Below are 12,481 nucleotides of genomic sequence, written 5' to 3' on the forward strand. Positions count from 1 at the left end.
CCGACTCGCTGAGGGCCAGGTCCCAGTAGTGCTCGGCACCGTGCTTCTTAAAGTGCTCCCGTGCCATGTTCTCCGTGGGGCACTGCTTAAATTTCATTTCACCGAAGCTGCGGTCCTTCGCTGTGCCCTGGGAGGAGAAAAGGGAGGCTTTCGGACCCAGCTCCAGGGGAAAGTCAGAGGAAACATGGCTCCAAGCGGCTTGAGGAACCCAGGAATAAACATTTTTCCAGGGTGAGGTGTGACTAGGAGAAGCACTGTACCAGGGAGATGCTCCTAGTTCTGCTGCAGCTCAGAAAGAGTCAGAGCAGCAGGTTTGTGTCCGATACAAAGCCTCAGAAGATCATTTCTGCCTCAGCTGCTGTCAGACAGGACTCGCCTCCCCCCAGCCTAAGCGCCCCGTATTGAACTACACCCACAACTCACCTCCCAAACCAGAGAGCATTTGTTTGTTTTCTTAACAGACTCCTCATCGGACTCATCATCATCTGAAAAAACACAACCAATAAAGCTGATTTTAGCCCTGCATGCAGAGAAGAGCCCCTTCGCCCCTCCTCTGCACAGTCTGACACTTACCCTCTCCCTTTGTGTTCGATGTTTGCTCGTCCCATTTTATTCGATGAAGCATAAGACGTTTGAATTTCTTCTGTGCTTTTGGGCCTGGGGAAGAATTGAGACTCAACGATCACAAAAAGTCCTTTAACCTTCAGTTTTTAGGAGGTTTTAGAAAGCAGTAGAAGCCAAACAATGCCAAGTAAAGTGCAGCCAGGCTGATCCAGCGCTAACACCCCTGGGGTGGCTGAGCCTTTCCCACAGCCTTTGGCAGGGCACTCAGCTCTCAGCCACTTCGGGATTTCCTGCTGCCAAACAGGCTCTTCAACGCCTCGCAAAAATGACTTAGAACAGCACAAACTGCGAGGCACCATGGCAGACTGAGAACCGAGGCTCTCCTCGCTCCAAGCATCCACTCAGAGCATCAAGGATCCAAACCAAGCGCTTTTCCCCTCAACATCAAATGTGATGGATTTCCTAACTGGATTACAGTGCACTCTGCAGTCAGCACTAACCCCATTAGAGCTGTAATTAAGGGAGTTTCAAACGGCCTCCTTACTTCCTTGTCCTTCCTCAACCCTCAGTCCACAATTTTCACATAATTTTGTACGCTACCCTGTGACCAAAAGCCCGCCTCCGAAGTACTCACCTCCTTCTACCACCACCACGTTGACATCTTTGTGTAAAACCACCACGCCTGTTAAGTACAGCTGGCCAGCGTTCGCCTCGATTTTGAATTTTTTTGCTGGATTGCTCAAGTTTCTGACCCTAAGGATAGGATTTAAAAAAAAAAAAAAAAGTTTGTGGAAAAACAGATTATCACCAGTCTTAAGAGTTCCCTACTCTGCCTTGACTGGGTCCAGCGTTTCCTCCTCCAGCTCCTCAGGGGCTTTACCCACACCTCAAAATGATGCACATTTGTTATCGGACTGCTCAGAGAGGCTGTGTCCATCCCTTCCCATTTTCGTTTCATTTAGATCTTGAAAGTTTCATGATTTCTGGACATCAGCGTACCAGGTTAGCTCTGACAGCTGGGAAATGGTTCTCCTCATCAGAAACTTAAATCCCAGCTGAAATGCTCCAAACCTGGCGCGTTTTTAGTGCTCGGATGGGATGAGTTAAGGGCAGAGCTAACAGACATGTCTTTTGGGACAGTGCAATTGCTACAGGCTGGGATTCAGTCCTGCCACGGAACCCTGCTCCCCTCTGTCAGCACATTTTCTATAGGGTGTATTTAGAAAGAGAGATACGGTGAACCACCACCAGCCCAGCGCTCACCTGTACACAGCTATGTGAACTCCCTGCGAAACATCTTCTTTCAGCTTTTTAACCTTCTTCGCTTTTCGCTGTTCCGCTGTGAGCTTTCTCGCAGCATTTGCTTCTTCGTGAGCTCTGGATGCAAAGAGAGACGCAGCAATAAGAAAAATGCAGCCTATGGTGTACCCGTTACAGCATCGAAACGGATCCTTCTCTTCCTGAGCACAGAATCCACAGATCCCAAAGCAGTTCCAACTCCTGACCAGATTTCTGCCTCCACCTGCTTGAATTAAAAGCATGTGGGCTTTTTTAATCCAGTCACCAGTCCCATTAACAACTGCAACGACAATCATCGTCACAGTAAGAAACTCATTTAATAGAGGGCACGAGGCCACTCTCCAGTGGCAAGAGCTGATCACCAAGACCCAGCTCCCCTCAGGCCTCGGGAGGGTCACTCAAGGCAGCTGAAACAGGGTTTAAGAGCAACATGCAGAGGGACACGGGCTTTTTTAATCCAGTCACCAGTCCAATTAACAACTGCAACGACAATCATCGTCACAGTAAGAAACTCATTTAATAGAGGGCACGAAGCCACTCTCCAGTGGCAAGAGCTGATCACCAAGACCCAGCTCCCCTCAGGCCTCGGGAGGGTCACTCAAGGCAGCTGAAACAGGGTTTAAGAGCAACATGCAGAGGGACACTGCTTCTGCTTTGCTGCATCACTTCAAGGATTTCATCCTCTACAAACAAATGCAGCACCACCACTAAATCCATCTAAAACTGACCAAAAAAATGGTATAATGTGCCACCTACTTCTGTCTCTTCGCCATCTGCGCTCTAACGTGAGCTTCAACTTTTGTTGGGTCCTGAACAGCTTCTGTCCCCAGTACTCGCATCAAGTTTGAAATTCTTACTACAAGGGAAACAGGAGAGGAGCTGTGAGAGGCTCCTGTCTGACACCAGTTTGCCATAATGGTAAAGGCACAGAAACGCCAGGCACGCTCGCAGGCTCAAAAAGGAGTAGGGATTGGATCACAGCAACACACCCCGATACACAGATCCATGCAATCCTGTAGCAAATCCTGCGTCCACACAGCCTGGGCCACTGGTTTGACAGCTAAGTGGCCGCGTTAGCCCAGAGCTCTGCTCGCAGCCTGCCCATCACAGCCGTCAGTTACCTTTGGGCTCTGGCGGTGGCATCAGGCCCAGCCTGACTTTCTCTTGCAGCTCCTTCTGAGCTTCCCTCCGAGTCTGTCGCCGTAATTTCTTCTGCTCTTTCTTAGTTAAATAAACACCCAAGGTCACCGGTGTGTCACTGTCCACTGGGAAGAGAAACGAGGTAAGATAAACATAAATCTGCTTTTGAAGAAGCAAGAGAAAATACTGCCTACAACCATTACACCCGTACCACGCTCTGCTATATCCACACTTCATCAACAAACCCAACCTTGGCAGCGCTGCAGGCTGTCTGCACCAAACACGGAAGCAGGAAAAAACAGGTTTTGGCTATTTTTTAGTTTTACTGAAAATTAAAATGCTGTGTGGTTGTTTTATGTGCCCTCCTCAGGGGAAGAAGGTCAAAACCCACCCACTGGAGATGAGGACCTGGTCTGCACGGCTACCTCGGCCAGCGCAAAGCAGGCCATCGAGAGGTAAGCAAGCTACTGGTAACTGGGACAGGTTTTACATCAGGTTTCCACAAACAGGGCAGAGACTCTCCCTCCCAATTTCATCTATCTTTGCAGAGCTTTCAGGCTTATCTTCACATGATTTCTTCTCCTCACAGGGACAAGAGACACTGGGCTGCAGTGTCACAAGGGCTCATGTGCTGGTTCACCCTACTGAGCTCCAGCCGCTCCGAGTACCTTGTGTGTAGCTTAACAGCAAAGTCAACGGAAACGGGGGCAGTACCTGGCGGGTTGAGCTGTGCTGGGTGCTCCACCAGGTTTGTGATCCCGAAGTACTCATCTCTCTTTGAAGACGTTCCGCCTTTTCTAGAAAGGAGAGAGTTGGGGGCATCATTGCAAAACTGCCAGCCTGAATTCCTGTGTTCCCTTAAACGCAAGCCATGAAAAAATAAAAACCAAAACACTTCCCTCGCGCCAGCCGTGCTGGGTACGTGACAAATCCCTACCCAAAGCACAGCTCAGAGCTTGATGTGCTGAAGGAGACACACAGTGATGTAGTAACGCGTAGGCGTCTCCCCCAGTGCAATATCCACCTACGTTTCATGGTTAGGAGGCACGCTTCCCACAATCCTACTGTGAACAAGACTTATACAGAACCCTCACTAATGCTTGGAAAAAAGAGACCCACCAAAACACACCACCTACTTTCGGCCAAAAAAAATCCCCCTAACGCCACGGCAGACACATTCTTAGTCGCTGGAGGGACACTGCCTCCAACAAGGGAGAAGGGCAGCTGCCTACCGCCAGCCTCAAGAGACTTTGGGAGCAAACCCAGTGCCCACCTGGACCTCAGAGCTGAGGGAGGTGGAATTCAACAGCTCAAGTACGTCTGTCCTGATTTACCCCAGTGCTCACCAGACCACCACATTATCCCTGAGAAGCTGCCGAGTTTCCTCCCGCGTCAGAATGATCCTGGCAAGTGAAATACTTACAAGTCAAGGCCATTAGGGATGATGTAGGAGTCCCACCACTCTATCTCCGGGATCTCCCCCTCCTTCAGCTCCTTCTTAGGGGTAATAAGAGCCAATTTGGTGGAAGTGTGTATCCCTGTCTTCCTGGCAGCCTGCGAGATCTCTGCCTGCAGTTTTTCTAGTTGAGCCTAGGAATAAGGAGAGGAAAACGGCACATAAAGGTCATTCCAAAACAGCACAACCTTCAGGAAAAGCCCAATATGTATGCACCTGCTGATTAATTTTTTTTTTTAAAAATCTGAAGCAGCCTGCAGAAGAAACCACACAGCACATGATGGTGGAGTACTTCTGCAGAAGATCACAAACTTGCCAAAAACCTGCTCCTATTACAGAACCTTCTAGGAGCATGGAACAACCCCAAAGGAATGTCTCCCTAGGCATCATATCCCTGGACTTTTCTGTCTAATGAAGCTCTTCTCTCCCCCTCTCCCCAAGAACTCAGGCATTTTACCAAGATTCCTTTAAATCGCCACCTCTAGGGTGATCACTTCTGCAGAAAGACCACTTGGCCAGAAAATGATCTTTACCCTTTAGAAATATTAAAAAAAAAATTGTCTTCCATCAAGTGAAGCTAGCTGTAAGAAAACGCTTTCTACACACGTGTTCTAATTTGCATGCCTGCCTTTCCAAGAACGATGTTGACAGAAAAGCTTCACATGACTTTACTGAAAAGCTCCAAAGCCAACACAGTTCCCTTTACATCCCAGGAGAGGAGAGTGAACTCCCATCCCGAACCGAACCCTCACTTCTGTGCTCTCAGTTAGCATGGCAAGACCTCAAATACCTTCGTTCGCAACCTCTGGGCAATTTTCTCAAATTTGCCTTTTTCATGGAACTTAAAGGTGCGTTTCTGACGCTGGGCTGGGGTTATGGAGACCCGGGGGTCAAAGTAAGTGTTCGACTCCATATCTTCCGAGGGCTTTTCTTTAAGCTGTTGTTTGAACTGCTCTCTCTTCACAGCTCTGATGTTTGCTTTTAGGGTTGGCATGCGGTGAGTCAACTCAATCTCTTTACCAGTCGCATCAACAGTTCGGCCTTGCTCATCCAAGATCAGTGGCGTAGGCTTTGTCTGATCCTTCAGCTCCACTTTCCTGGTGGCAAGACAAGATCCATCGCATTAAAACGTGAGTAGAGCATTAATTCAAAAGAAACGTGAGCCTTGTTTCCCCAGTAAGCTCCAAACCAGCCCATAAATTCTGAAAGGCTTCTTTGTAACATTAAATTTCATCTATGCTGCCAGAAAGGTAACAAATCTCGCATGCAGAAGTTGGGAGAGACTTATCCAAGGAAGGAGTAACCCCCAAATCACCTCTTTAGTATAAAATCTGTTCCTTCAGCAGCCATTAAGGCCACTGCTAGGGAACCAACAGTGGTCAGCCCCTCCATCGGCATTCTCGCCAGGATCGCGCAGCCAAGGACAGGTACTCACGGCGGTGCGATCCCCATGGCGTGCAGGTTGGCCAGCCCCACCATGTTGGCGTTGCCGATGAGCCCTGGTTTCAAGGCCAGCTGAGCCTGGATGCGGGCCTGCAGCTCCGCAGCTTTCCTGGCCTTCTCAATGGCATCATTCATGAACGTCGCTGCCTGCGAGGGCTGGATTGTGTTGCCGATGGGGAGACGTTCCGATTGGGATGAAGAAGAAATTTTTGGCTGTTGACAGAGAAGGAAGTTTTCTTACATGCCTGTTCAGTACACCTACGTCAACATGTCGTGGCTGAAACAGGGACTGCGGGATTTGCCTGTTGCTGCTGGTAGATACCTGTGGTGTTGGAGGACTGATGAAACTCAGCTGCTTTTTCCTCTCTTCAATCTGCCGGGTGGCTGCCTCCATCATCTGTTTGATCTATGGAGAGAAAATTGGATAGTGAATTTTTCTCCCCTCTATCAGAAGGAAAGGAGAGGTTCTCAGCACCCTTTTACAGCTGCAGGCAAGCCAGCTTCATGAGAACAGAATTGCACAACTGCATCAAACCGCTCTACTCAACAATCTCCAGCTGCAGAGAAGGAATTTAACAGTAGGGGAACTCTCTACCACGACCATTTCCTCCAGTTTATGCAAAGAAATCATCCAAATTTTCCTCACTTGAAGGCCTCATGTTATTGTTAGCCGTAACAAGCCTTGTGAAGCAAACACAGATAACGACTGTAGCAAACAAAGGACAGTCAAAAGCAACTTCCCACTTGCTTGCTCAGCGCTTGTGATATGAGTTGAGATAAACACTAAACCACGTTGGGATTCAAGATCTCAGGCACATGCAGCTCTGTCCTGGGGCAGAGCTCAGGGAACACAGCCTCGTTAGACTGACCTGGAGCTTGGTCAGCATCCCAGGGCTCTCTGATGGCGGGCCTGGAATGACCTCAGGCTCATCCTCCACCTCCTCGAATCGTGGTATGCGCCGCTTCTTGACGCCAGAAGATTCCTTGGATACCTCAGAGTCATCACCAAACACATCCTAATGTAAAAGGAGAGAAGGTGCAAGCTGTGGTTAAAACGAGAGAGTTCTCCTCACTGCCACTGTTTTCAGATGAGAAACCTCCATGCGGATCAGGTCCGTCCCCTTATGGTTAGCACTGCCTCATGGTTCAGCGTTTCCAGGGCAGCGCTTGCCGGCTGATCTACTGGCAATCCCCCATGAAGCCTGTGCCCTGGTCCCCCCCAGAAAGCATCAGTGATGATCCATGCAAGAGCTCCAAGGAGAAGGAGACACAACAAGGATGCTCCTGTGTAAAGCCACCATCATTCTCTCGGGTGGTCAAAGAATTTTTCGCACTGAGGAGATTTAAGGTCTCACTCAGCTACCCAGAGAGATGGAAAAAACCTGCACACAAGCTGACATGACTGGGCTGAAATGGTTTCCACGTCTTCCGACAACTTCAGAGGGTTTGGCAAAGGAAGCTGTGCTGTCCTAGCATGTCCTCCCCAAAAGGAGGATGCAGCCCCAGGGCAGGTGGGGACACCTGCGGCATTCCCTCACGCTCCAATCCAGCTGGCTCCAGCTCAAAGACGCTGCGCTCAAACCGAGCTGCTCTGGAGAAGCGCATCCCAGAGAGCAGGTGGAGCAAGGACCACGCTGATGGACTCGCACGCAGCGTTGAGGGTCACAAAACAAAAGGCAAAGTGTGCTTTACACAGAGCTCTGCGCCCCAGGAGCTAGAAACGCGTGCCGGTCGAACACATCCCAGCTTGTGAGGCTGCGGCTACGGATTTCATCTAGTCAGTGCCTCGTTTGTGTAAACTGGATTTGTCCATGCAACTGTGTTACTGTAGTGTGTGTCTCAAGGTGTTATTTGAAAAGAAAATATACACACCGGTTGTAAGCGTTAGTTGCAATCCCTTCTTCACTATAACGGTTCATATTCTACAAGGACACTTCCTCATCCAGACACAGGTACTTCTTGGAAAACCTACAAGTTCAAGAGAAAGGACTTGCCCATAGTATAAAGTGTGTAAACCATTACGATTTAGTTCCTGAAACTTCCCAAGCAATGACCTACCCCACAAGAGTTAACCAAGGAGAGAGAAGGCAGGCCAGACAGGGCACTGAGGATAGCTAACATCTCCAGGAAGCAGCATTCTGAACCATTCCGCTGTTCGTTGCTGCGTGATCTAAGTGTGCAAGTACACATTCCAACTCTAAAAACTGCACCGGGGTGGGGGGAAGTCAGTCTGCAAGTATGACCATGATTCCAGACCCTCACTAGACCATCTTGCGTTACAGCAGGGTCAGGACAGATCTACATCTTGCTGGATGACCTCCAGGAAATGTCATTCCACAGAGAGGGGTTGACGATTTGGCAGGCGGGGTGCCTGTCCCCACACTAGAAGCCAAGAGAAGAATGTAGGTCTGCTTGCCGCTTCCCAGTCCCACTTTTGGGTTAGCTGGGAAGCCGAGAACACCATCAGCCATCTGCTGAGACACCCCAGCGGACACTTCACCAGAGAAGAATCCCCTGCTCCGCAGCCAGCCTCGTCCCTGCTCTGCTCTGCCAGCACGAGATCCCTGCTGCACCAAGACACTGCTCCCTCCCCTCCCTCTGCCCTGCAGCACGCTGGCCACAGCCGCGAGGAAGACGAGAGGACAAGACAGCCCGAAAGCGGGCACAATCGGAATTCAACTTGTGAAAAAAAAGCAGGATCCATGTGAAAAAAAAGCCATGGGACTGCAAGAGTCACCCCACTGGGCTGCAACCTGCAATTCTGCCACCGCGAAGCACCGAGCAACGACGGGACTGATGAAGTCCCATCTCTCTGACAGTTCTCCAAGAGGTCAAAAGCAAAAGGGAGAAAGGGAGCAGCCAGGATCCACTGGCCCAGCTGAAACCTGCTGTGCCAGCCCAATACCCAAATTAAAGTGAAGCCACGGCACAGAAATACTCAAAGGATGCTTATGCACACCTCTGTTGTGACCAAGAAACCGCAGAAGACTGAGGTCCTTTTAAGCTGCTTGTGCTCTCGGGGGGATGCGACACACGAAGGCAAACCTCTCCAGATCTGCAAGCTGGGCTGTACCACTGCTCCTCGGGCTGTACCAGCTCCACAGGATGGAAACTGTTTTAACGCAGCGTTCCTTAACTGGTGAACACACCTGGCCCCAGAGGAGAGCCCTTCTGGCACCGCTTAAAGCCTCAGCCAGACAGCAGGAGAAAAAGCAAGTTTCTGACAGAAAATAGGGAGTGGAGGCAGCTGTCTCCCAACACACCTGAAGAGATCCAGGATTATTCGAGCTCACCAAGGTTAAGTGCTGACTAAAACGGTCACAGAGAAACACAGATTGCCATAAAACAGGAACCTCAGAAAAAGGTAAAAAAGGAAACTTACTTTGTAAGCGGGGAGCAGCTTGGAGAGTAGCCCCTTTTACACTCGGTATGAGAGTGATGTAAAAAATGCAATTCCAGAAGCTGGCGAGTAAAGTCTTCAAGAGAAGAAAGAAGGTGAAAACAGGTTTCGATGCATGAGACTTCCACCATCCCAGACAAGTGTTAGATGGGAGAAACACCAGCTAGCTATTAAATCCCTGCTATAATTAACCTGGTGCTATGACAGGGGTCGGCAAAAATCACCCCTCTGTTGATTGCGGATGGAAAAGAGAATTAAAACCCACCAGATCACCCACCACAGAGCCCCGCTCACTCACTGACAGGGAGAATCGGCCAGTAGAGCAAAACACAGCGTGTCTGGGCAAGGAAGAGCAACGGGGAGCTGCTGGAAGCTGGGAGCACCTACCCCAGGCTCCCAGGGAAAACACAGCAATGCAACAGTAAAGAGTATGAAAGAAAACTGAGAGATGTAGCCCTCTGCTGCACGAGCCTAGCGCGGATCGCTAAAGAAATCAAAAGCTCAAGTTTCCACATTGGCCGCCACCAAAGAGAGCACGGCACTGCCTCATCCGAAGGTAAGGAGAACCGAAAGGTAAAGGCTCACACACTTCATCATGGAGAAGGGTCTTTTCTCTTGAACTTTAAGCATTACGAGATGTACCTCTCTGGAAGAGGAAAGTGTGGCAGAGTACCAGTGCTGCCTCCAAGGCCACCAAACCACAGGAAAAAAAAAAAAAAAAGCCATCAATAATCACCTTCAGCTCTCGCTTGCGGTTCCGGTCACTGTTGGATTTGGAGTGCCGGGAGCTTCGGCCTTCCTCCACTGCCTCAAAGAGCTTGTCCACAAATCGCAAGGTGGAATCGTCAAGAAAGGGTTTGAGGTGGTCTGGAAAAGAGGAAAAGTTGTGTCAAGGGCAAAATTCACAGCTTGGGATGAGCAGGAGAACAGAGAATTTGCAGAGACCTCTGTGAAGCTGTGAAACAGCCATTTAAAGGTGGATTCAACCCCACTAACGCAGCAGCGGCTGCGACCTGGGCTCCAGAGGTCTCTGGGATCTGTGGATCCTGTTGTCTGGAGCTTTAAACTCTGAAGGATTAAAGGAGTCCAGGCCTTGTCCAGAAAAAAATTTAGGGCTCTAACAGACAATAGAAAAGCCATGGGTATAATCATCATTTCCAGTTCCTTTAGAAAAAGAGGCCTTACATTTATTTTCCCTTCCTCAATTTTCCTAATGTTTTCCAAGGCTTTTGATCGTGTCTCGCCTGTCTGTGTGGATCTGCACGTACTCACCTCTGCCTCTCCAAGGCTGCGTCAGAATCACCCCCATGTACACTCAAGAGCTTCCAGGTTTGGGGGGTTTGTTTCTTTCAAAAACTAGATGAACACAAACCAGACTGCACACCTGCAAGGATGGTATTCACCCCCCAAGCTCTGCCAGCCACCATCAGCAACGAAACCACGACCTGCCATGCAACCCAGCACCACCAGCAGGAGGTCGGTCTTCCAGGAACACAAAGAGTGAGTTTAAATCTGACTTGAAGCCATTTCAAGGCTATTTGAGGATTTCTGTGCACCTATTTTCTCTGTCAAGGGGTCCGGCCACCCCTACAAACAGCTGCAGGGTCAGGGTGGGAGCAAACAGGACGTACCAGCGGCTTTCTTTTTGTCCATGCCCTTCCCGACACAGTTCAGTGCTGCAGTGACCACGGTGGGCTCCGAGAACCCCAGGACTCGCTTCACCGTCTTCTCGATCCATGGTTTCAGCTCATCCAATTCTCTTTTGGAGAGCGACATCTCGGCCAGGAACTAAATTGAATTATTTTGCTTGTACCTGTAAAGAACACAGACGAGAAAACCACAGGCTAGTAAAATAAAGGATCAGATTATCATTGCCTCAGCGCCACGCTTTCATCCTTCACGTGAAAGCTCAGAAGCAGTGAAAGCTCTCAGAGACTTCTTTTGCTCCCTTGTTTTTAAAACACAAGCGAAAATTAGATGAACCACACAGGGAGGAAGGGTCTCGGCAGCGAGGAGCCCGCGACCTGAGCAGACAAGACACGCCTCAGCTTCTCTCTGAACTTCCCTCAGCGCTTTCACGACTGCGAGGCCAGCTACTAACCTGCCTCAAGACGCACACGTCTGCGCTCGAGAGCTTCAGGAGAGCACCGCAAGCCTGCGTGGCGCAACACAAGCTGAATAACGCTCCACACAGATAGAGAAAACCCCTTAATTAGCTGCTTTCCCGTGAGGTTCACAAACTACTTTGAACACGCTCCATGTCACTGATACTTAAACGTTCAGCGTGTGCCTGGCTGCATGTGTTCCCTGCTTGAATCAGCAGCCGCCACTGGCAAACCCCAAAATGCAGATTTTTCAAGGCAAAAATTTCTCACAGTTAACCGTCAGCGGTTCTCAGACTGTCAGTCACTCTGCAGACGCAATAACGTTTAATTATGCAGCCAGGCTCTAATCTGATTTGGAAACCAAGTCTCCTTTATCTGGAAACCGGAGAAAATCTTCTTAAGGAAATATGTTTGACCTCGACATTTCTTCCCCACGCGCAAAGGCCCGCGGAGCCTTGACATTAACGTGGGTCTAATTAAACAGAAAACTGATCAAACTGAGAGTTAACGGCCCGGGCGTCAGTTTGAATGAAGCACTGCTCCATTTAGGGTCTGTGAACAGCAGCCAGGAGGTAAATCCACGGGTTTAAAGCAGCGATGACGGGGCTTGTGCTCCCTCTGGAGAGCTCGTACCTCTCTGCAGCCAAAAGCCTGGAAACCTCCCCAGCCCTGCGCTTTTTACAGCAGCTTTCTCTGAGATAGATTCAAAAGTAGCTTCAAATCCAGCCCGAAAGAACACAATCCCAGCGTTTCACCTCAACGCTCTGACTGTGCGGCACGTAACGCTTTGGGACAAAGCTGGAGGTTCAAGTGAAAATAATTAATTCCCCCCCTGCCACAAAACCAGCTTTGTGCACATCTGCTATTAAACACAGAGCTCATATAATTACAGTTCTTTTAAACTCTGTGTTAATCTTCAACTTCTATCATCCAATAAGAACCGACAGGCTTAACGGCATCTCCCTCAGAACACCGGAGAGTGAATGCACCGGGTGGTGTCCATCGGCACCAGTGCCCTCAGCACCCCGGGAGGGAAACACGGACCCGGGGGGAGGGAAAAACACGGACCCCGGG

General features: G+C 49.7%; 1 protein-coding gene across 1 annotated transcript; it reads right to left on the reverse strand.

The window, feature by feature from the left end:
• Positions 1-3: 3 nt before the first annotated feature.
• On the reverse strand, positions 4-11,116 carry PRPF3 (pre-mRNA processing factor 3; the record flags this gene model as incomplete). Its single annotated transcript, XM_010085991.1, has 15 exons — positions 10,934-11,116; positions 10,039-10,169; positions 6,772-6,918; positions 6,225-6,308; positions 5,895-6,115; positions 5,250-5,556; positions 4,427-4,593; positions 3,718-3,800; positions 2,985-3,128; positions 2,620-2,719; positions 1,828-1,941; positions 1,199-1,317; positions 574-657; positions 424-485; positions 4-127 (listed from the first exon to the last, which is right to left on the reverse strand). Coding segments are annotated over exons 1-15 (2,032 nt in total), but the record flags the coding sequence as incomplete, so codon positions are not given.
• Positions 11,117-12,481: the final 1,365 nt, after the last annotated feature.

Source organism: Pterocles gutturalis, unplaced genomic scaffold (assembly GCF_000699245.1).
Source record: "Pterocles gutturalis isolate BGI_N339 unplaced genomic scaffold, ASM69924v1 scaffold40215, whole genome shotgun sequence".
In the NCBI taxonomy this organism is placed as follows: domain Eukaryota; kingdom Metazoa; phylum Chordata; class Aves; order Pterocliformes; family Pteroclidae; genus Pterocles; species Pterocles gutturalis.